The sequence below is a fragment of the Apium graveolens genome, chromosome 5 (genome assembly GCF_009905375.1).
Source record: "Apium graveolens cultivar Ventura chromosome 5, ASM990537v1, whole genome shotgun sequence".
NCBI lineage: Eukaryota > Viridiplantae > Streptophyta > Magnoliopsida > Apiales > Apiaceae > Apium > Apium graveolens.
The window spans coordinates 294,427,938-294,451,816 of record NC_133651.1 but is presented as its reverse complement, the minus strand read 5'-3'; the positions used below and the strand labels follow the sequence as shown (position 1 = coordinate 294,451,816).

The window sequence follows — 23,879 nt, the reverse complement described above, 5'->3', positions numbered from 1 at the left end:
TGACATGGATTCTGGACATACAACAAATATAATTAGAAACCTAAACCTCAAAACTTTACTGCAATCTCAATCGTACTTCCTAATAAAAAGTTGTAATCGATGAAACCTCATTTTCTTTAGTTATGCATAATGTGTCATAAGCAGCCTGACACCAAAAAATTCTTTATTATGCATTTAATTAAATGTTATCTATTTGTGCACAATTGAAGACTTCGGTTTAAAAGATGCCACATTAATGTTTAAAGTAAGTGGTGGTCTGATTAAAAATTGATAATTTCCGAAATTCATGCTTGAGTTTAATTTGGGATATACTCCCCCGTCCCAATTTATCTGTGATTTTTTACGGTCAAATTGACCCAACTTTTACTGAAAATTTCACATAGTGGATTATTAAAAATATTTATAAAAATTATATCATTTGAAAGGATGTTTAATGTACTTTAATATGTATTTGTCAGTTTTTCAAAATAATGAAAAAATAAGTTTTTATTTACGGTTAAAGTTCAGTCAATTTGACCATCAAAAGAAATAAGACAAATAAATTGGGATGGAGGGAGTAAATTTTTTTAATGATAAATAACTTATGATTCCTTAATTGACTCTCCTTATTAAAGAACAATAAGTTTTAACAGACTCAATTTTTCAAAAATGTTTGAATGGTAATATTGTTAATGTTATTGGAACAAAGAAAGTTAAACTTCCGAAATAATGATAATGGTAATATACAATAATGGGTGTTAATATATTGTTAATGGTAATAAATAACAAAAGAAAATTTCAATTTGATATATAAAATATACAATAATGGGTGTTAATAGAAAGGTCGGTAGTAAAAAGTTAAGAAAGTCAATAAGATTGATGGGTAGAAACTATATCAGGTTTATCTGATATAGGTATAATGGGCCTGTTTGGATTGAGGGTTAGGGGGGTTGGGCTGGGCCGGGTTGGAATGAGTTTTAACAACCCATGTTTGGGAAATATTTTTATTACGAGGGTTGGGTTGAGCGGGATTTATTGGAGGGTTAAGGAGGGTTCATAACTTATAACAAAGCCCAGAATTTTCAACACCCCAAATCGGGGTGTTAGATTCACTTGTTTTTTACTCAATTTCATTACACATTTGCCTTCTCTCTTTCTGCTTCCGCTCGGATCCGCTCCTTCATCAACATCTCGGGCATGGAAATCTCAAAGGTACTCTCTCTCTCTCTCTCTCTCTCTCTCTCTCTCTCTCTCTCTCCCTCGCTCTCTATCTCTCTCCCTCCCTACATCACTCTCTCTCTTTCCCTCTCTTCTGTACCAGTAATTGCCTGTAATTGTGAGCTTTGAATTCCTATTTAGAATAGTTTTGCTGAATATTTGATTAGTTATCGCAATTTCAATTGCTTGTTCGATTATGTTTTACTAGGTTGTGTTTGTTTGAGCTGATCTAGTATAGTTTAATTATATTATGTATTACCTGAGCTGAGAATCTAATGATATTTTTGAATGATTTCTGAATAACTTTGCATATATGCAGAGATTAGCCTGATGATTAGTTTAATGTGTTGAAATATGTTTTAACCAAAAATGAAGTGTTTAGTGTTTATACTCTTGAGGCGAAATTAGGTGTCAAGGCTTATATAATTTAATACTTTGTAGTGCATTACATAACAAACTTCTCTGATACAAGAACTTTTTGTATGCGTTGTAAAAGAATTAGGAAATTTTGTGGTATACCATATATATGCAGATAGTCAGCACTGTCATTTTTTATACCGCTTGATACAAATGATTTCCTTGAGTAGAATAAATTATATAAGTTGTATATATAATTTTTTGGTGTATATGCTTTTTTTTGCTAATATTTTTTCTTGTTTCCTTGAGTAGAATAAATTGTAACGTGAGTAACTTAGACCAATAATAACTTAGTATTTCCGAGTAAGAGAAACCTTGTCTCAATCGAATTGATTTGCTCTTACTCTCATATATTTTGTGGCACCTACATGAAAGATACTTTAATTTTTATTTATTTATTTGTTGGTAACGTAGATGGGCGAACAAAGTAGAAGAAAAAAATATAAGAAAATGGGAATATATGTATCAATACTTGTGGTGTGCTCAATTGTTAATCGGCGAAGGCATAAAATTATTAGTCGTTCTTTGAGGCTTGAAAGCGAAAAGGTTAGAAATGAGATTTTGGCTCATTTATTTTCGAATGCACATTATTGTCGAAGTATAATACGAATGAGTCCCGGAGCATTTCTAGATTTGTGTAAGATGTTAATTGTAGAAGGTAATCTTCGACCAACAACTAGGGCAACAGTTGAGGAACAAGTTGTCAAGTCTTTTTACTTACTAGGGCATAATGTTACTGTCTGTGAGCTTTCAGTATTTTTTCGTCGTTCCGGTGAGACAGTGAGTCGTCATTTCCATAATGTACTAAATGCAATTATCGAGTTGGAGGATAAGTTTCTCATTCAACCAAATGGATCACAAGTTTCTTCGGAGATATTTACTGAGGCTAGGTTTTATCCATATTTTAAGGTAAATGACATATAATAAAATTTTGGGTTAGAGTGACGCTTTTTATGTTATGAATGATGTTCTAATACAATTTTTATGTCAGGACTGTATCGGTACAATTGATGGTACTCATGTACGTGTAAAAGTTTCATCTTCGGAAGCTGTTAAATATCGTGGAAGAAAGGACTATCCAACCCAAAATGTATTAGCAGCTTGTGCATTTGACATGAAGTTCTCATATGTTTTAGCTGGATGGGAAGTACTGCTTCATACTCCAGAATTATAAAAAATGCATTGACGAGGAACCATTGTCGCAAAATCCCAGAAGGTATTTACAATTTGATCTACCTCGTATATATGCTACATGATTGATGCTCATATAACCATTATCTTATATAAATGCTTGTACATTGTTTAGGAAAGTACTACCTCATTGATTCTGGATTTATGTTGAAGAGTGGGTTTATTACGCCTTATAGAAAGGTTCGTTATCACTTAAAAGAGTACTCTGGAAATCCACCTAGAAATGCACGTGAATTGTTCAACCATAGACATTCTTCTTTGTGTAACGTGATAGAGCGTGCATTTAGTGTCCTAAAAAAGAGGTTTCCAATCATAGCAAGTGGAACTGAACCAAACTATAGGGTGAAGACACAAAATCTAATTATCTTGTCTTGTTTTATTCTGCACAATTATCTAATTAAAAAAGATCCCGATGATATGATACTTGCTGAGGTTGATCGAGAAATTGAAAATAATGGTGTGAATGAACAACTACGACATAGAGATGAAGACGAAGATACTCAAAGAGGAGAGGATATTAGGGACTCTATAGCAGCCCAAATGTGGGTGAATTACTCTTTATAGCTGGTAAGTTTTTATTGTGTTTATTGTTTAACATTCTTTGTAATGTGTGTATATTTCTGGTGTGTTTGTATCATCTTGTTGTTTGGAGAATTAGGGTATAAATTGATCGGCTTGTTAAAATGTTATAATTATGCATTACTGGTAATAAGCAATGAAATTTATTAGTTAAATAACCTGCTACAAAAATTTATGGACTATGATGCAGATAATATGGACAAAATGAATTATTAGATATACTTAAATTAAATTGTATAAACATTATACTTTACAAATTTATATTGCAATATTAATAGGTATATGAATTTTACATGCTATGAACTCATTAGGAGAAATATTTGTATTATTAGAGTTTCATGACTTAGAACCCTCTGAACTTGTTTGGTTGATTCAGCATAGCTAATTAAGTTGCAACCTCACTATTTCCTGGAAAATGCTTGTATAAAGTTATTTACTGAAGGGATACATGGAAATATTTTGCTTGAAATGTCAAATCAGTAAGAGGTCTATCTTCTAGTATAAACAAGAAACTATGATGTAATAGTTTGTTAGGCGACTCAGGAGATGATGTAGTTTAATATCTCATTGCGCTAAATTGGATCTGCTATGTCAGCCTCAAATATCGGAGGTATGGACTCTTGTAATCCCTTGCATTAATTATCTAAAAATATGATTTCTGTTCTATACTAAGGTCTTGTGAAGTATGTTATAATGTACCATGTCAAGAAGGCCTGGTTATGTACTGCAGTCTTTAATTTTGTTATGTTCAAACTTTAATTATTTCATTTAACATTTCAATATAATTGAAATATTGGTTAGTCAAAATATGAAACCACCTGTTGTGAAACCACCTGTTGAGAATTGAGATACAGGAACTCCGTAAAAATGAAGGGGATGAGTTTAAATCTACGCCTTTGTCAGAGGAGCATCTTAAATCATTTTGCCAATCTTAACTTATTAAGCACTACGTACCTTACCCTCATTACCAAGTTGCTCCTCCCCTGTTCAAAGTTTATGTGAATGTTATGTTATATGTAAAAGTGCTACTCGCCTACAAGTACTCGGTAGTTATGATTATCAAAGTCAATAGCATTAGTACAATTAAACTTCTGAGATATAGGTTAATACAACTTCTAATTATTTACAAACCTACAATACAATGCAAGTATGTCGATAATTCTCCTTGCGAGGTAATTGGATTTGACCCTAAAAAACCAAGGAAGTTTATATATGATTGATTCTGTTGTAGGCACTTGCAACAGAGATGGCCCCCTAATACTCGAGTAGTTAATTGTGTTGCACCTGGTTTTGTACCCCCACATAGTTGTCACTGAGAATCTTGTTTTATTTCTATTCGATGCTTACTGCCTCCAGTTAATGTCTTAAAACAGTTATATGGCATGAATGTATATTCTATATACAATGTATCTGACCTATTTTTTTAATGTAAATAAGATTAATCGCTTGGCCGAGCTGAGGAATCCATACAAGGAACGAGATATTATCAGTTACAAGATTACTGAAGCTACTTTTAATGTGGAGCATTGATCTATTGAAGTTGTTTAATGTGGAATGTTGTTAAATTATGATGTGTATCTTGTTTGAATTGTAGTTTCTTTTGGCTAAACAATTATTGACACAAATTTTATTGTAACTGGTGATGATGTTAACTAGAATGATGAGTAGTTTGTTCATGTTTTGTGTAGTTTAATTTGGAGGAGGTTTTCTCCATCTGAGAGCTCAAGGCAGGGGAAGTACTAAAATGCAAAAGGATAATAATATAGTTATACACAATAAGAACTGTTCAAAAGCAGCCTATGACAGTAGATACTGTGAATTTTATTCTTATCATTCTAGAAATCTTTTGACTATAATTTATTCTAGAAACCATTTCCATGGAAAGAAGATTGCAAAAATTAAATAATTTTACGCTCTATGACTTTGAAATTTATTAAAATCTATTTTTAATAATTCCTTAATTTTAAAATTTTATCCTCTAATTCTAGCTTAAACTTTAATTTTAAAATTTAATTTTTTTACATTTTTTTGATAAAAAAATTATTTGATTTCATATTTTGTACTCAACCATTTTATGAAAACCCTTCATCCAAATAAGGTGATGGTTGAACCCCTCATTTCCCAACCCTTGAATCCAAATAAGGTAGGGGTTCAATTTAACCAAAACCAACCTAATCTAATCCAGCCTAACCTAACCCCTCCGCTCTTAACCCCCAACCAAACGGGGCCTAAATAGAGTGAATTAAGGATGTTGAATGTCCAAGAAAGTGATAGACAGTAGATTATTAAAAGAGAACTAATCATGGGATATAAATGTTTGAATTTATTATTATTTTAAAAATCATGAAATAACTTTAGGAATATCTAGCTGGTTTTAAAAGAAAATATAAATTTACAATAATTTTATGGAGATCTTAATTTGACACGAGCGTTTATTTATACGAAGAATTTAAGATATAATTTTACCTTTAAAAATAGGTTGATTATGAATAACTAATATTAGAATTACAAAAATATATAATAGTATAAACTTTGAGTGTCTAATTTTTAAAATAGTATTTGATTTTCTTTATTACCTACTGAATAATAAGGTATATGTAACAATAACTATCCAACTTAAATTGGAATAAAAACTTCTGCATATAATTTTTCGATCATGTTAAATAATACAAAAGTTTCATGTATCTAATTAAAGTAATTCACTTTGTTTAGATTTTTACATAATGTTACTATTACTATATATCTTATAATTATGATATTAAATTGAATACCTGTATTAAATGAATTTACTTTTTTTACCGATAATAGTTAAATGACCGAATATTTTTATTATTTTATTCAGGTGGGGTATTTGAACAGGATGATAGATGGGCTGGTTACGAAAATCATAGACTTGGATCATTTCAACAAGTAAACTGCTCGAGCATATATTTCAGATAAATGATCTTGCTCTTATTTTATTTTTTGGGTGTTCTCTTTTCAGATCTTAAAACGTTATTGTCTAAGCTTCCGGGGTCATCATGCATGAGTTTCGGTTAGATGATAAACTTTATTATATGAAGAAAACTCCTTTATTTTATTTTGTATCCCGGTACAATCTTTATTTGAGATTGCATATCTCTCCGACAAAAAAAAAAGTTAAATATAATTTGGGCAGTCATTTCTTAATAGTAGAAAATTTAAGTATTTTTTTGGTGTAATTATCAAGTTAGTCACTGAAGTAGGCTTAATATATCAAGTTGGTTATCGAACAGAAAACGATATCAAAATAGTCACTAAAATCAATTACTCGTACAATCCATTAATTTTCATTAATATTTAGCGACATGAAATACTTATGTGTTAAAATTTAAGGAATATTTGGCTAGCGAGAAATATAAAGATATTAGCAGTCATTAGTCTAGTTTTGAAATTGACGAATAATGACTAACTTCAAACCGTTTTCAGGTCACTAGCTAACTTGATAAACCTAGCCGAATTCAGTGATAACGACTATCTTCAAACCGTTTTCAGGTCACTAGCTAACTTGATACACCAAGCCGAATTCAGTGATCAACTAGATAATTAACCCTAATTTTTTGTCGGAAAAAAATTAGTAAATTTAGTTGTTATGATAACATAATACTAATTAAATTTTTAATTATCATGCATTTTTTCACGCTGTAAATTTGGAGAAATAGATAATTTAGAAAGTGAGGGATATGCGACTCGTCGTTATAAATTTTCTCTTTTCGATCATTAAAATTTTATTGTTTAAATGTCCAGAAATATGTTTCATGTCCTTCAGTTAGATGATTATCTTCTTGAAAGGAAGAAATCTCTAATCCGGATATTATATCTTAGTATAATTCATTTACGTGAATTTAAACCAAAAAAAGAGAAAGAAAAATATAATGACCACAAAATAATATTTTTTACTAACCTCTTATCCTGCGGTGAACAACATGGGTTGCGAACAAAATGTTAATGTTGGTGCAGTGATTCAACTCTTGATCTACCCGAGTTTGATTACTGACATATGTGAGATTAATTATAAAATAAAAGAAAAGGGTTTACATTTCAACATATATTAAAGTACATTAAATTTTACACGAGCATATAAAATCATAAGTAAAAATATAATGATCTCAAAATCAGGTTGAAATGTTTAGTTTGATACAATTTATAATTATAATTTAAAGTGAATTTGAGACATATCTCATTACAAGTTTACACCACACTTTTATTTTTAAAAAGTGTAAAATTTAAAAACGAGTTATTGAAAACACACAAGGGTATTTATTGAACACTTTGCTAAAAGAAAAAACATAAAAAAATTACGAACTAAAATATTTAAAATCATATCACCGACAACAAAAAGAACGCAACTCAAAAATGATCACCTGCAAAACCATGATCAAACACATGCCACGTGGACGTCCCAAAGGTGCTAGTCCATGTTACCCACCAACACCTCCACGCACACGATCAAACTCAAATTCAAAAAGAAAAGAAAAAGAAATATTCAAATTAAAAAAAAAACTCATTCTCTCTCCATTAAGCTTCATCCTCGTCTCTAATTATTTTATTTTCAATTTTCGCGGTTGTTAGCCCCAATTTTCACATCCAATTTTCTCCTTCTATACACACACCTATACATACACCTATACACACACATATACTTACAAATCGGCGCTTAATTATCTCTTTGTTTGATGTTTTGATTACGATCGAGCTTCAATTTGCGAGTAATTAGCTGAATTTTATGCCTCGATTGTGTGTTTTTCATGTTTTTTATGTGAATCCTGAGATTTTAGTTAGTTATGTTTAATCTATATGTATATGAATGCTGTTTGTTCGATTTTAGTCGAATTTTGTTGTTTTTTGAAATTTGATTCGGTGATTATGCTTTTTCGATTGTTTCCAGAGTTGATTTGGATTTATTTATGTTGATTTCGTGTGTGAGATGATGTTTGTTTTAAGTGATGTGTTAGTTATGACTGAGATATGATTGTACTGATATCGATTTAGAGGATTTAAGTGATTCGAGTTTTTTGAGTTGCGGTTTAGTGAAGTTTTTGTTCGGTTATTTGTTCATGAAATCGTTTGCGGTTTAGCTGGAGAATGAAGTCTGTTCCGTTTCAAATGTTGTGGTGGTGTTTATACTGTATTCCTCTGCTGGATTTGATTTACAGGCCGTTAATGTAGAAAAGTTTTGATTGTGAAATTATATTGACGTGGAAACGTTGAAGTGCATGTATGAAACTAGTGCTTAATGAAATGGTTCTGTTATATGTTATGGAATCTGGTGTCTGGGTTTAATTTTAGTAATGAACTTTCAAAGAGATATATAACTGCTTTCTCAAAATTAATTAAAGTGAGGTATTTAATTGAGGATGAGAATGAAGTTCCAGTTCATTTTTTTTTATATGATGTCTTCGTGGTGGGAATATCGTAGTTCCTTGTTATAATGTAAATTTAGTCATTTATTGTAGTAAAAGTTTTAGATTTCAACTTAAGATGCGACCTCTGTGACTTGCAACATTTTTGTTATATGAATAGATTTGGATCCTTATTTAAAGCCTATAATTGAAACTTTTTTGTGATAAAGCAGCCTCAGCTTAGATATCAGGCAATTTAGAGGCTTATGGCTTTCATGATGGTTGTAACATTATTGCTCTGATCAAAGTTTGGCCTTTTTTGGGCTTAGTGTTATCTCAAATATCATGTATGTTATCAGCTCTTATCCACACTTAGAAAGTGAACTGAGAAGTACTCCATTCAATGCAGTTTCTGCTAATGCTATATATTGAATACTTAATGAACACGTGACAAGGGTTAATTTTGGCTTCTTCATTATGTTATTTTACTCTGTATTTGTTATGATTATTATTAATATTTTGTGTTAATTTTTTTTTTTGAAATGTGGCCCCAGATTAGAAAGCAAATTTATTTCAACCGTTTGATATTTTATAGCTCTCAAAAAAAACATTAGATTGTGACCTTGGACAACACCTCCTAATTGTTATTTGGGGATTCGAGGTTATGACACATACAATTTCTATGTGCTATTCGAGGTTATAACACATAGAAATTGTATGTGTTTTTTTAGATCTTGTTTTGGATCCTCCTTTTTCATGAAATCGGGCAATTACCAATTAAGAGTATACAATACTAAACTGCCTGATATCAAAATATTTCTTTTTTTAATATTATTCACTTGCTTTGTGTGTGTGTGTGCGCGCGCGAGCACATGTATTTTGTACATGCTTGCTAAATGAATTCGCTAAGGCATATTGTTCTTGTCTGTGTAGGTAATCAGAAATAGTTTTCATGGGCCCAGCAAGGAAGTCCAGGAGTGTGTACAAGCGGTATCCTAATATTAGTGAGGTCTCTCCTGTTAAACATGGAGAGGCTGCTGAAAGAAGGGTCTCACGGGTTAGCGTCGCATTGATTACTGATTCAGCTTACCGAAATAGATGTTTTTTGTCCATCTGATTCTGTCATTCTAGTAGTATCAGCCTTAGTTTCATATCTTTATGTGATAAAATGAACATTATCTTCATGCAGAAGCAATTCTTTTCTTTTTGAAACTGTGATCAAAGAGCTTAGTATGTTGAATAAAATGGTGTCCGTCCAAGTAAAATAGCAAAACTCTAGGTTCTGCTCAAGTTGCCTAGTGTTAAACTGGTACATAGGATTTGGCTACTTGTTCTCCTTTCTTGTAATTCCTTTGTTATGGAATCCGCTGGCACTGATCATCACAAGCCAGCAGAGACCGAGAGAGATGAGTATGCTCAGGAACTTAATGCCAAAAATTTAGACGACTGATTGCAGTTCTATGTGTATGGGATGATATCTCCAGTGTAAACTTTTAAAACTGAACTTAAACCAGTAAAGAGATGGACCTTTTTGAAGAATATTGCAATAACAATCTTCTATTTGAGATCAAATTTTGTGACAAAGTAAGGTGTTTATGGTAAAAACATTGAGAAACTTCTGTTTCAAGGACAATTTTACATCTCGATTGTGCTCAATTATTTCCTTTAGTTAAAGGTTGCAGATGACAGATGTCTGTCTGTTTAGTAATTGCTTTCCGCATTTGTGTATGGCACTTAATGATTATTCCTTATCTGGCATGAGTGGTCATCAAATCCACTCTTTTGTTTTTCGAGAAGATATAAATGTTGTTCATATTGAGCTTAACTTTTTGTTATCTTATTATATGCAGAAAAGGAAGTTGTCTGACATGTTGGGACCCCAATGGAGTAAGGAAGAGCTGGAGTACTTCTATGAAGCATATAGAAAGCATGGAAAGGACTGGAAGAAGGTCAGTAGTAGTTCAAATCTAAATAATGGTCTCCAAGTGAACAGTTGAAATACATTATTACATTCAAATTTCTTGTGGCAGCAGTATCGGAGATTCCTTATTGTAATTATTGTATTTTCTGGGATTAGCCTTCAAGGCTCAAGCCTAAAATGTCTTGTCTAATATCTAAAATATCTGCAACTTATTGTGGTTGAGTATTAAAGACTTCTCAATTTTCAGATATTCATTATTGAATTGGTTTCTTAGGTGGGCGTTGTATTGAGAAATCGATCCTTTGAAATGGTGGAGGCGCTTTACACAATGAATAGAGTGAGTATGATTATTTATTTTAGTATGATTCTATATGTTTGAAGTATTTGTAGTTGGTTAGAAACTGTACACCTTTTGTATTTAAGCTAAATTCTTGTACAAATCTTTACTGATGTTTGAATCCAGTAATAAATAATGCTCTCAGTGACGTGGAACAAATGTTTGAGTTTGTCAATAAATTAAGTATAATTTACTACCTAGCCCCAAGGTTCGAAAGTTTTAGAAATCTCTATTAATGAGTTCAGTTTTGTGCTATACTTGGTCAACTCTAATGATTTCAAATTATTATGATGTATATGCTCGAGTTGAGTCATTTGACTGTAAAATTAAAGAACCTTTATTTTGGGATGGTGGGAGCAACATTATGATATCACGGTGTGTATGACGCTGCACAGCAGAAATGTGGTTGGTGCTTAATATTTGGACTTGGGCCTCACAAGAAGTAACCTTGTGGTCTACATGTGTGCATTTCTTCAGTTATTAGTATAAGTATCTAAGGTTGTTGCTTACTTTTCAGGCATACCTGTCTCTTCCAGAAGGAACTGCTTCTGTGGCTGGATTAATTGCAATGATGACAGATCACTATTGCAATCTGGTAAGATTGGTAATTATCTTCTCTGGTAATGTGTCCATTTGATTGTTTTAATTGAGCCATTTCGAGATGTTGACCATGCTCTTAAGAAACTATTGCTACCTTGTAATATTGGTCTTTATATTTTATCTGGTAATGTGTTCATTTAATTGTTTTAACTGAGCCATTTGGTGAGGTTAATAATGATCATAAGATATGGTCATTACCTCGTCCTGCTATTAAACCACTAAAGTCTGGTTTCCGGTGCCAATTGGTAAAATCAAGAGATTTTTAATGTAGATATGCACCTCTGGAATTAATAGCTTTATATGTGAATTGTGATTGGTGAAACATGGCTACCATGATCATAATTGTTTGATGTTTTGTGCAAAGTATTTGAAGATCATGATCATTGCTTTAGGAAGAACATCCTTTATTTGCTTTGAACTGATAATCGCGGAAAAGAGTTTTGGGCTAGGTAATAGTTTATTAGTTTTCATGTAGATTGCCACAGACCATACCTCATGTATTTTACCTCTTTTTTGAAAACTGATGTATGTTTAGGATATAAAAAGTTCCTAACCTGTTCCATAAACCTCTTCTTTATGAATGTGTAAAACCATTTTTTTCTATTTCCTTGAGATTTGGCCGTCATTATATTTACGACATGGAATGTAAGTGATATAATTATATTCGAAAATGTGGCATGCCGTTCTTTGTATTTATATTTCAGGTTCGTCTTATCTGCTTAAAATGAAATACTGAAGCAGAGTTTTCCTATTATATATTTATTGATGTTTCAAATATCATTACAAAGCTAATTAAGGGATGAGTATATCTTAAGGGTTATTTAAAAATGTGCCTGGCCATAGCCTTTGAATGAACAATTATGATTGGCATGCTTAAGCCATATATAGTGAAGTGACTAAATGACTTGCCTTATGTTTGTTATATTGTATATTTACACGTTCTGATAATTTCAGAGAATTTATTATCGAAAAAGATGTTTGATAGTTACTTAGAGATGAATGCTAGGTGCCCTGACCGCTGTTTGCTTCTCTAAAAACAGAAATGACAAGAATCTGTTTTTTTCTGTCTCTTGTCAAGTGGAACTGTTGTTACAGTGTATTATTACCTACAATCGTGGTCATGAGTCATGGCCTAATAATATGGAACGGAGTACAGATTTCTACCATTGTACTAGTAGTTTTAAGGAAACTCATTTTATTCGTCAACCTTCTGCATTAGGAAGGACTTTTAGCCTTACGATCAAATGCTATTTAGTTTCTCATATTGCCTTCATATTAATACCTGGTATGGGTGCTAATGTTATATAATCTGATTTGCATTCACATGCTTTTTACTATTTGTATCAGTAAATCTTAATTCATTATGCATACTCGGATACATGAATTGGATTACAGTATTTGCATGTGTAGAAGACTTGATGGTAACTCTGTCTTTTGAATTTCTTCTTACAGGCTGGAAGTGATAGTGAGCAAGAAAGCAATGAAGGTGCTGGAACCTCTCGCAAATTTCAAAAGCGCTCTCAGGCGAAGGTACCCCCCAAGACTTCTAAAGGATTTGAAGGACGTTTGACTTCAAGTTCTCAGGCAATGGCATCAAGTTATGACCAGCTACCACTTTTGAAGAAGAAGCGCTCTGGTGGTATGCTTCTTGCATTATGCTTAAGTTACATTTTTTTTTTGTGTGCGCATGCAATGAAACCTCTCTCTCTCTCTGCCTGTCTGTCTCTCTCTCTCTCTCACACACACACACACATAAACACTATATAAATACATTAATATACAAATTATACCTTGCTAGTGCACACACACACACACACAAGGGGTATCTTCAAGATGGAGTTGTACCTCTTAAGCTGCCTCTATCCGAACTTTTTGTTACTTAACAATCTTATATGTTCACCAATGTTTTAGCACTAAACTACACTAACTTAGCACATCAGTGAAGCATGTTAAACACTGTGTTTTCCATTGCTTATCATGTTATTCCTGTTGGTCTATGACTTCAATTCAGTCTTACAATAGTGGATAAAGTATTCTGCCTCATCTATTATAAGTTGATTGGTCAGAGGCCCATTTCCTAATAACATGTTCCACTGCGATTCGTTATAGGAACCCGACCTCGTGTTGTTGGGAAAAGGACGCCTCGATTTCCCGTTCCGTTTTCTCATGAGAACGTACAAGGGGATCGGTTTGCTTCTCCAACAAGACAAGGTCTAAGATACAACGGGGATGCTAATGATAGTGACGTTGGCCATGAGAATCTTATAGCATTGGCGGAAGCTTCTCAAAGAGGTGAATTTTCTTCAGCAAAGAGAATGGTAATGAATCTTTTTAATGTTCCGCTGTTTCTTTGCTTACATGCCCTAAAAGTTGCTATTGAATTTTCTTTTATGAACTTGCTGACTTTCTGTAATTTATTCTAAAAAATATCAACTTCGGCAAGGTTGGCGACAATGACATGGATGAAGATGATTTAGAGGGGAGCATGGATGCTGATAGTGAGGATTATTCAAGGAATAAGAGATATATGAGCAAAGCAGGAAAACAGAGTGGTTTATCTCGCAAAGAGCCAAGACTTTACGGGAAGAGGCTAGAAGTTGATAACAATAGAAACAGCCAGGATGAGATTAGGGAAGCCTGTAGTGGAACAGAAGGAAAAAAACTAGGAGCAGCTCGTGAAAAATCTGAAATTGAGGTTACAAATGGAAAAAATTCTAGGTATTCTCAGGGTAGGTGGAAGAGAAGTAAAACGATTCATTTTGACCAAGGTACGTAATTTTCTGTTTTGGTTTTTGTTTCCATTCTTGATTCTTGCATGGTGTTGCTTAGCTAATAAATACTTATCAACTTGGATTTGTCTTTGTTAGATGAAGCCTCCGCCTTAACTGGCCTGGAAGCTTTGGCAAATGCAGTTCTCATGCCTGAATCAACAAATGATAATGGTAAGGCTATAAATTTATGATATTAGATGTGGCATATTGTAGTTCTTGAAATGTATTTTGTTGATCCAAATTTGTACTTTTACATTGTTAGGGTTCGTGTCTGGATCATATTTTAGTATGCTTGAGCATTGTAACACATGAATTTTTAAGTACACACGCACACACATATAATTTCTTGTTGGATGTTTCCCAAGAGTATTAATCTCCTTTTTTCAACAACTTTTTAAATAATCTTCGTGTTTTATTAAGCACATTAAAATTACGTGTCACGAGGCGGAGGGGCAAAGACGCGAGATTGCCCCCATCAAGTACCTTGTACTTTTTGTATACTTATCTTTATTGACGACGGAGATGGTATTTTTTTTAACATTTAGAGTAACATTTAGTTTTGTACTTTATATATTATGTCTCAGTAGAATTATATAAGTTTTCTTTCTTTTATACATTTTATATTTCATATTAATACATTTATTTTATACGCGCTCAATTTCACGCTTAAGTTTGTCAAACAATTTTTATTTATAGTATAAAATATATATGCGTACAATTGAAAAAATGAAAAGTATTGTAGATAATTTTTTTGATGTACAAGCTTTTTTTAGTGTGTGTGTGTGTAAAACATAAAAATACTAGAAATGACATACATATAATATACTCGTTTGAGTACTTGATATTAGTTGTTTGATAAAATGACCTTAGTATAATATTAAGTTAATTGATTATAGTTAGAGGCTCCGCCACTGACCTCACGTATTAATAAAATTACATACTTGCAATTTACTTTTTGTTCTAATAATATAGTTTGAGGTTTTTTGACTAGTGATAGTAGTTCACTTCCACTATTATGCATCTACTTAGTTTTAGAGAAGAAACAGTGCAGTTACTATTATGGATGTTGAAGTGCCCTTTAGAGTGAGTGGAATCTTTAGTGTATTATCTTTAGCATTTTAACCCAAATTTTCTTGTATGTGGTTTGAAAAACATTTCCCCTGGTTTTTAAATTTTAAATTATGTTTTATTAGATCTCTCCATAGTGTATGTCAGTAGTTGATATATCCCTTACAAACCATATTCAATGTTCACAAAGATGAAATTTATGCTGGAAGTTGATGTTTGTGTGCACTCCTCTGTAAGCGTCTTCTATTCTATAAAACTCTTCTTGTATAAATCTGAAAATAATAGAAGATTCAAAACTTTAAATTTCATGTGTTGAGCGGTAATTTAAAAAAAATAAACACGAGTTCTGGCTACCCAAATCTTGTCGTCAGTGACTGTATCAGAACTTTTTTGTACTTCAATTCATGTTGCCTGATACCATAAGCAGTATCATATTTGTCTTTTAGTTTAATAATTAATTGCAATTCATAGTGTTCTGGAAAGTTAGAGAATCATAGGCATTTGTTCTCAGTTGTAGTTTCAATGCCTATGTATTTTCTTATATTTTATCTGTGGTCTCTTGCCCCTCATCAGATTCATCCATTCATGTCAAAAACGAAAGTAATGAAGTTGATGAACCTGAATCCCTTGAAGGTATGCGCACGACCCATCGGATAGAGAAAGGACAGGTGTCGGAGAAGAAATGGAATCAATCAATTTTGGGATCAAAACATGCTACAAATAGAACTTCTATGCTGGGAAAAGATTCTACTTATTGTGTTAGTCGTAGTCCCGAGGCTGAGCTGAAAACTCTCTCTTCTTTTACAAAGCTGTCGAGGAAAAAGCACAAGACCATGGCATCAAAAGTACACTAACATTATTTTCATGACACTTTGTTTTCCAGTGTGAATCTTTATTACTTATCATTCTCCAGTTACAAGTTATGCTGACGCCTATTTCACTGCAGGTTTCGACAGGTGAACGTCACAGTGATACTTTTATGAGTGAATCTCAAGTAGTTGAGGTAAGGGTCTGTCATTGTTCTCTTTCCATTATCTTTTAAGATACCTACTTTTTCGATAATTGAATATGTACATGTTAAGGAACATGTTTATCAGAATGATCAGATGATCTCTACCACATTCATTCTTAAAGGGGTTGTGTATAATTTCGAACTTACATTCCTTACTTTTTAAATTACTCCAACTTTATAGATTGCCAAATAAATTGCTTAACATTCTTGTTAAGTAAATTGATTTCCTCAAGTAGCCTTGTTCAAAGTAAAAACTACAGATCAGAACCCATTGCTCATTCAGTTCTTCCAGTGCTAATGGTTCGGTCTCTTTTTCTTATTGTCTTATAATTTAACATTCATAGAATCTCATCTATTTAGAAATGTGAAGTCACTTCTTTTGAAAGCTACAGATATGAATCACTCGTGCATTTGATTACCTCAATCAACTTAAAATAATGGTAGCTAACTAAGAAAATAATTTATCTCAATAAATACGTATAACTTAAAATCTTCCTATTCCATGGGCGAATGGGATTTTTTAGGCAATGGTAGGAAGTTATGATATGGATTGTTGATGTAAGATTACTGTCTTATCTATTTACAAGTATTTTAAGGAAGTTACGCTCTCTAGTTAGGTATTCTCTTATACGTAGCTTACATTAGGTCTTTTGATCTATGGTAGTGATGTATCCTAGCAATATACCCAGGGTATACTGTTGTATACCCCGATTTATATCTATATTTAATTGTTCTATACCAAGAACATGTATCCTATTCTATTGTTCTCGGATTAGATGAGGCTGACATTGGTAATACTTGCACCCATTCCATGTACACACCTATATATCTAGAGTAAACTATGCTAAAATCCTCTAAAATCTTCTTGTCTGTCCTAACTATTGGATGCGAGGAGCCTCTTATTATATCAGTAAACTCTGATAATAAAAATGTTCTGCCTCACTATATTATAGGATGCAGAGGTGGGTAATAAGTTAACAAGCAAGGGTAAACAATCATCACAAAGTGCTTCACCCATGTTGAATAAACACCCAGAAATTTCTTCTTCGATTACTTGTCCGAGAAAGGAAGCCGGAGATTCAGCCATGTCAGGTGTACATCTTCCTGCTGCAGATCAGGTTGACATAACCAATAAAGTAGGGAGAAGACGTAAGACAATGTTTGGCAAGGCCCTCAAATATGCAGATTCAGAATTATCAGATAGAACGGTAAGAGATTAGCAGAATGCAGTTTTCCTTGTGAAAAAATACACAGTCTAGAAAACTATAATTTTTCTGCATTATCAATGTTTACAACATTTTCAAGCTTTAAATTTATGGTTACATTTACATTTATAAATGCAGAAAAAGCTCTTAAATTGCTTTTCCAATCATCAAGTACGTAGGTGGTGTTCATTTGAGTGGTTTTATAGTGCAATTGATTACCCTTGGTTTGCTCAAAGGGAGTTCGTAGAGTACTTGCTTCATGTTGGTCTGGGTCATGTTCCAAGATTAACACATGTTGAATGGGGTGTCATAAGAAGGTATCTGTTTTTCGTTGCTTATTTGACCAGGTTTTTGGTCAACAAACAATTAATCTCGTAGATTGAGCAGTCTTTACATGAAATTCTTAATTTTAGTTCTCATGTTGATGCAGCTCTCTTGGCAAACCGCGAAGGTTTTCTGAACAATTTCTGAAGGAAGAGAAGGAAAAACTAAATCGATACAGGAATTCTGTTAGAACACATTATACAGAACTTCATTCAGGTACTAGGGAAGGGCTTCCAACAGATCTTGCAAGGCCTTTGTCTGTTGGACAACGTGTAACTGCAATTCATCCGAAGACTAGAGAAATTCATGATGGCAGTGTCCTAACTGTAGATCATAGTAGGTGTCGCGTTCAATTTGATCGTCCTGAACTAGGAGTAGAATTTGTCACGGTAATGCTTATTCTTCTGTAACTAGTTTTTTTTTGGCTTCATTTTTATTTTGAATTTGTGTACAGGACTGCCTGCATAAATTGGTTTTTGATGCATTTATTTTATGCAACTGATGTTCATTGATTTATTTTTTTCATTACGAAAGGAAGTACAGCGCTCAACGGTCCATTAGGACTTAAAATATCTTAATACTCTCATATTTTATATCTAGAGCACATGTGATTAAATAACATTTCAGAAATTAGCACTGTTCTCGATAAATAGGGAATATGTTGTGTTAATAGTTACCCAAAGTAAACTAGAAAGTGACAAGAATACAATCCATAGGATAATAGAGGAATAAGGATGACAAAATGAGTAAAGTTTAGGTAGTCCAGGTGTTTATAGTCCTTGGAAAGGTGTAGCTCATGTGTGATGTCCATCCATTACTGTAAGCATCTCCAGTGCCCACTCCCTGTACATGTGTTTGGGGCATGCAATACCTATTTTTTTTTTTTTTTTTTGCTAAGTCATGCAATACCTATTTGGTTCTTTACATGTAATAAAATCTATATTTAATTTTATAAGTCATCTATTCTGCTTTTCTTTCTAGCCGGATGATTATGCAATACATGGTTATTTTGTTGTTCCAACGTTTTTCTTATTGAATGATTTGATATTGCATGTGCTTACTCTTTTCTTTGTCATATTGTATGCAGGATATTGATTGTATGCCCTCAAATCCAGTAGACAATATGCCAACATCAATGACAAGAAATAGAAGTGTGACTGATGTGGAGAACTTAAATAACTTTAAAATAAATGGGCAGGCAAAAGATCAGAGACCAGAAGGGTATATTAAATTTTCCCCAAGTGAGAACCTGGGAAACGTTAATTCTGTCCCTCATATGTCACCCGCTTCTTACCCGACATTTAATCTATTAAAGCCGTCAAAGGTTAGTATTTCCTTATTCAGTAAATATAATGTACTTGGGAGTTGATTCCTGTAACTAATAACTTCGATCTTTAGCTGGTTATTCTGATTTACACTTGTGCATTAATTTTAAGATTAAAATTCAGATATTGACGTGATGTTTCCCATGCAAGTTAAAGAAATTGATTGTTACAGACTTATAGGAGAACGATGATCACACCCTTTTTGCTCTAATTGACTTTTTTTCTAAGTTTATTAATTTTTTGCTTTGTACTTCGTTGAAGTTGAAATGTATACTTTTGTAGCCTCGAGTATAATGAGCTTGCTTACTGAACCTCTGGAAAGTAACTCTATTTGTACATCACCTGTTTATAATGGATTTGACTGATACAGTATTTCTTACACCCCCCCCCCCCCCACTCTTATTGCTTATAAATATAGTAAAAGGTTAGGTTAAAAACTCTTTGTAGTTGATTATAAGATTTCAAGAGAAGTCCTTTCTAAATATTTATTTTTTCTTCGCCTAGTTGTTCTCTACAGTTGTAGACTCACAAGCCATAATGGGTCCTAAAGATAAAGTTTCCAATCTACAAATAGCGTACTCACACCCTTCTTCACTAGCACAGATTAGGGCTCAAGAAGCTGATGTCCAGGCCATTTCTGAGCTAAGTCGTGCTCTCGAGAAAAAGGTTCCTGTACTTTCATCTTCTTTCATACTTGTTATAGGAATGGTCAAGGACAATTTCATAAAATAGGAAGACCAAGTCTTTAGGTTTTATGTAATCGTAATTTGGGCTTAATTTCTGGACGAGTTATAAATTTCATACTCGGCTAGAGTGCTTGCACACTGTTATAATTGGCACATTTACGCAGTAATGAACTCTTATAGTTGCATGCGAGTTTGTTTTGTATCCCTATCTGTTTAGTATCGAATTATATGGGTCAATTTCATATTAAAATTATTCTCTTTTTCAAGCCATGTTGATATTTAGTGTTCGTAACCATCTAATGTAGTCAATGGGTTGAAAAATCCAGACTTGTGCACTATTGTTAGTAAGAATCCGCTTATCGTTACTGCTAGGAATTATTTACTGTAGTTCATTTGTATAACAGTGGCTACTAAAGCATCATATTCACAAGAAAATAATGTGGCTCGGCTCTCTTGATCTTTTTCTTACGCTAATCCATTTACATTTTGTTCCTCTACCTTTTGATACTGCTTCAGCACAAGTAATTCTTGCATATAATAGTATATTCTAATAAGATTATAGAGATATTGTAGCATAATTTAGATTTGATGGATTAAATTGGATCTTGTAGCAATTGCTAGTTTCTGAGTTGAGGGAATTGAACAATGACGTGTTAGAAAATCAGAAGGATGGCGTTTCAACTCTAAAGGACTCGGAGCCTTTTAAAAAGCAATATGCTGCTGTTCTCGTACAACTGCGCGACACAGATGAACTGGTTTGTAGTTCCATGCATCTATGTCAAATTTTTATCTTTTTTTTCCATCAAATTGCTATATTTTTCTTCCACAATTTAGTGAGTGCTTGGAGATTTTCATTTCTTAGCAGGTTACTTCTGCTCTGGGTTGTCTAAAGCAACGTAATACTTATCAAGGAAATGGCTTGCTTACATGGCCGAGGTCTATGGCCAATTCCGGTGGTTCCGTTGGTGTGTTTGACTCTTCCAACTGTTCACTTCAAAATGAAGAACATGGATCTCATGTCAATGAAATTGTTGAAAACTCTAGAACAAGGGCTCGTACCATGGTGAATGCAGCAATGAAGGTATGAAAATTCTCTGTCTGCCACTTTCTTCTTTCATGGCTTCCATTTTGCTTTAGTGTGCATAGAAATTGTCATCTAGTATGATAAAACTGAAGGATACTAATTGCAATCTGCAATCATTCAAAACATATATGATGCCCACCTTTGATAATGACTAATATTCCGTGAATTGCAAATTCGTGTTAGCAACTTGTACACATCATGTCAATCTTTGATGCTCAAATCGGTATAGAATTGAGCCTATCAAATGAGCTGAGCTTAGTCCTCTAGCTCGTCTTGCATGCAAAGCTCGCAGTTTATGTATTCTTCGATTTAAGAAATGGAGAATGTACACATAACAGTACTTCAGTGTGGTGAACATTTGTGAACATGTTCAAGACTATATGTGATTGTTACTTTGTGGTTGGGGTTATGTGGATAACTTTACTTGAGATGGGCATTAAATTTCTGAAGATAGGATGATCCCTTTTACCAGAAGTTGTCATTTCCTAAATAATATTTTTAAACTGATACTTTCTACACTAATTTGAGTACAAATTTTAATCAAAAATTGGACAATGTGTTAAAAATCATTTCTTGAAAGATCATCGGTGTTTCTGGTGGCATCCCAGTTTTCGTATTTGCCTGGTTAAATTAGCCACATATTTGTCAGAATCTAACCTCAGCATGTAAATGTTAAAGTACTAATTTCTATATATTAGCTGCGAAAGATGATATTTGCTACTTCCTGATGTGAAGAATAGCATGATTCTACATGCAAGTGATATTTGTACACAAAGTAAGATAGAAATTTAATGGTAATACAGTGTGCATTTTAATGGGTTCTCCCTAATTTAGTGAGGTGCTTTACTGTGCATAAATCCTGATTTTCTTTGTGTTTCGTTAACACTGTCAGGCGTTTTCTTCAATGAAGGGTGGGGGGAACACCTTTGAGAAGATTGAGGAGGCTATAGACTATGTCTACGATCAGATACCGTCAGTAGAAAACTATATACCATCTGAGAGGTCTTTTGCTGCCATAGAAAGTGGTAATTTGACTTCTCAAGAGCTGAAGTGTGGTACATTAAGTCCATTACAGACTCTACCTAATCAACAGTCAAATAATCAGTCGATAGTTCCTTCAGAACTTATCACTAAATGTGTTGCTACCTTGCTGATGATTCAGGTTAGAATATTAGAGTAATTTTATATCTGTTGCATTCCCGTCCCAAAAATTTGTCACAGATAATAGTACGCAGAGGGAGTGACTGGCACTTTATTTCGCAAGCAGATTATTTGTTATTGGTTTCCTCAGAAGCATTGTACAAGAAATCTTGTTAATCCTTAATAACCTTTTCAATCTTTTATCCCACTAAAATTGCAGAAGTGTACTGAACGACAGTTTCCACCAGCAGATGTAGCTCAAATACTGGATTCTGCGGTTACAAGTTTACAGCCTTGCACCTCAAAAAACCTTCCTGTTTATGCTGATATAGAGAAGTGCATGATCATGATTAGGAATCAAATTATGGCGCTTGTACCAATGTAACCGAACCTGATCCTCCTTTTCTGAAGAAGTTCCTGTATCTTGTAAATGGCTAGTGTAGATAAAGTGTAAGAGTTGTTAAATCTGGGCAAGAAATCTTGCCTATTCTTCCCCATTGGTTCATGTATTTCTTTTTAGTATAATGAGTTATAGTCTTGTTACAAGTTTATGAAGGCAACTTACACTAATCTTATAGTTGTAGTTTTGCTATCAAGTGTAGCAAATTTTAGTTGTCTGAAATTCCCGTGATTTTTTGTGACATTGAATGTTGAGGATGGTCATTGTCAATATAAAATAATCAACGAAAAATTGTGTGGCACTAAATCCGGAAACACTATTCTTCATTTGTTGTACCTTTATCGCCTACGTATTGGTGCTTTTCTCAAGATCAATTCAGTTGCATTGCTCTTAAATCTTACAAGGGCATTAACTAGTTTCTGACCATTTACTCCCAAAGGAAAGTGATTATTGGTGTTTCTAGCTCTTTTTTTAAAATTTTATTCGTTGTTGATGCTGGAAACTAATAGGTTCTAGTGAATGAAAACTTATACAGTATATTTTTTTTGAAATTGAAAACTTATATTTTTATTATTAATACTATCGGTGTGTAATTATGATTGAAATAAAGACATCCGCAAGATTACAGCTTGATTAGAAAGGGTAGAAAATAATGTTCTTTACATCTAGTACCACCAGTAAGCAAGTTCAACACAACCTGAACCTTTTGCTTAAAAATGAAAAGTATTTACCACCCGAACTTCATGTTTTAAAAGTCCCAAACTGACCTTAACCACCATTTGCACACATGTCATGTTTCTCTTATGACCTTGACCACCGTTTGTACATGTCATGTTTCTTTTATAACCCTCTAGGCCCGAGAATTTTTAGAATTTAGAAGTTCAATACAAGATGTAAAATATCTATAATTATTATTATTATTTGACAAAAAAATATCTCAGTGTTAAAATAAAATTTCAACTTCAACCCTAGCTGCATTTTGAAACCCAAAATTTTCTAATTTATCTAAATTTTCCCTAAATTTCATTTAAAGTACAACATATATGATGTGATTAGATCCATAAATGAATCATTGATTTCAAATTTAGAAACAAGTATGTTATATGCATATTTGCATAAAGCTATAGAACTCCACTATAGAATTCATTTGGAGTTAAATTTTTTTGACATTTGGCTTCAAATCATAAAAATGATGCCACTTATAACATTGCATTGCATTTAAACTGCTCTTATACATTTCAGGCAAGTTAACTAAGATTTTT

General features: G+C 33.0%; 2 protein-coding genes across 14 annotated transcripts; both read left to right on the top strand.

Moving 5' to 3' along the window:
- The first annotated feature begins 1,029 nt into the window (after positions 1-1,029).
- Positions 1,030-5,097, top strand: LOC141659164 (uncharacterized). 7 transcript variants are annotated; one of them, XR_012549641.1, is made up of 6 exons: positions 1,030-1,191; positions 2,029-2,523; positions 2,606-2,830; positions 2,921-3,372; positions 3,911-3,994; positions 4,822-5,097. XR_012549641.1 is itself a non-coding variant. In XM_074465922.1 (4 exons), the coding sequence occupies exons 1-3, from the start codon at positions 1,177-1,179 to the stop codon at positions 2,786-2,788; spliced, it is 693 nt and encodes a 230-aa protein (XP_074322023.1). In that variant the 5' UTR covers positions 1,030-1,176; the 3' UTR covers positions 2,789-2,830; positions 2,921-5,097. The 7 variants fall into 7 exon arrangements, 1 of the variants encoding a protein (XP_074322023.1); XR_012549638.1 differs by lacking the exon at positions 3,911-3,994; XR_012549639.1 differs by having other exon boundaries at positions 3,911-5,097.
- Positions 5,098-7,732: 2,635 nt separating this feature from the next.
- LOC141659162 (protein ALWAYS EARLY 3-like) lies at positions 7,733-22,913 on the top strand. Of its 7 annotated transcripts, none has more exons than XM_074465917.1 (20): positions 7,733-8,111; positions 9,678-9,801; positions 10,595-10,693; positions 10,940-11,002; positions 11,520-11,606; positions 13,055-13,241; positions 13,712-13,920; positions 14,046-14,370; positions 14,470-14,544; positions 16,075-16,286; positions 16,388-16,444; positions 17,407-17,661; positions 17,797-17,975; positions 18,089-18,371; positions 19,070-19,306; positions 19,812-19,973; positions 20,605-20,748; positions 20,856-21,074; positions 21,970-22,239; positions 22,438-22,913. In XM_074465917.1, exons 2-20 carry the CDS (start codon positions 9,697-9,699, stop codon positions 22,600-22,602), a joined length of 3,333 nt encoding a protein of 1,110 aa, XP_074322018.1. In that variant the 5' UTR covers positions 7,733-8,111; positions 9,678-9,696; the 3' UTR covers positions 22,603-22,913. The 7 variants fall into 7 exon arrangements, with proteins under 7 accessions (XP_074322018.1, XP_074322019.1, XP_074322015.1 ...); XM_074465918.1 differs by having other exon boundaries at positions 7,736-8,111; positions 16,015-16,286; positions 19,911-19,973; XM_074465914.1 differs by having other exon boundaries at positions 7,736-8,111; positions 16,015-16,286.
- The last annotated feature ends 966 nt before the right edge of the window (positions 22,914-23,879 follow it).

Coding starts and splice junctions, on each gene's coding strand:
- LOC141659162 (XM_074465914.1), top strand. CDS start 9,697: ATGGGCCCAGCAAGGAAGTCCAGGAGTGTGTACAAGCGGTATCCTAAT. Junction 16,287..16,387: donor ACAAGACCATGGCATCAAAA/GTACACTAACAT, acceptor ATTTCACTGCAG/GTTTCGACAGGTGAACGTCA. Junction 19,307..19,811: donor ATCTATTAAAGCCGTCAAAG/GTTAGTATTTCC, acceptor TTCTTCGCCTAG/TTGTTCTCTACAGTTGTAGA.
- LOC141659164 (XM_074465922.1), top strand. Junction 2,524..2,605: donor GGTTTTATCCATATTTTAAG/GTAAATGACATA, acceptor TTTTTATGTCAG/GACTGTATCGGTACAATTGA.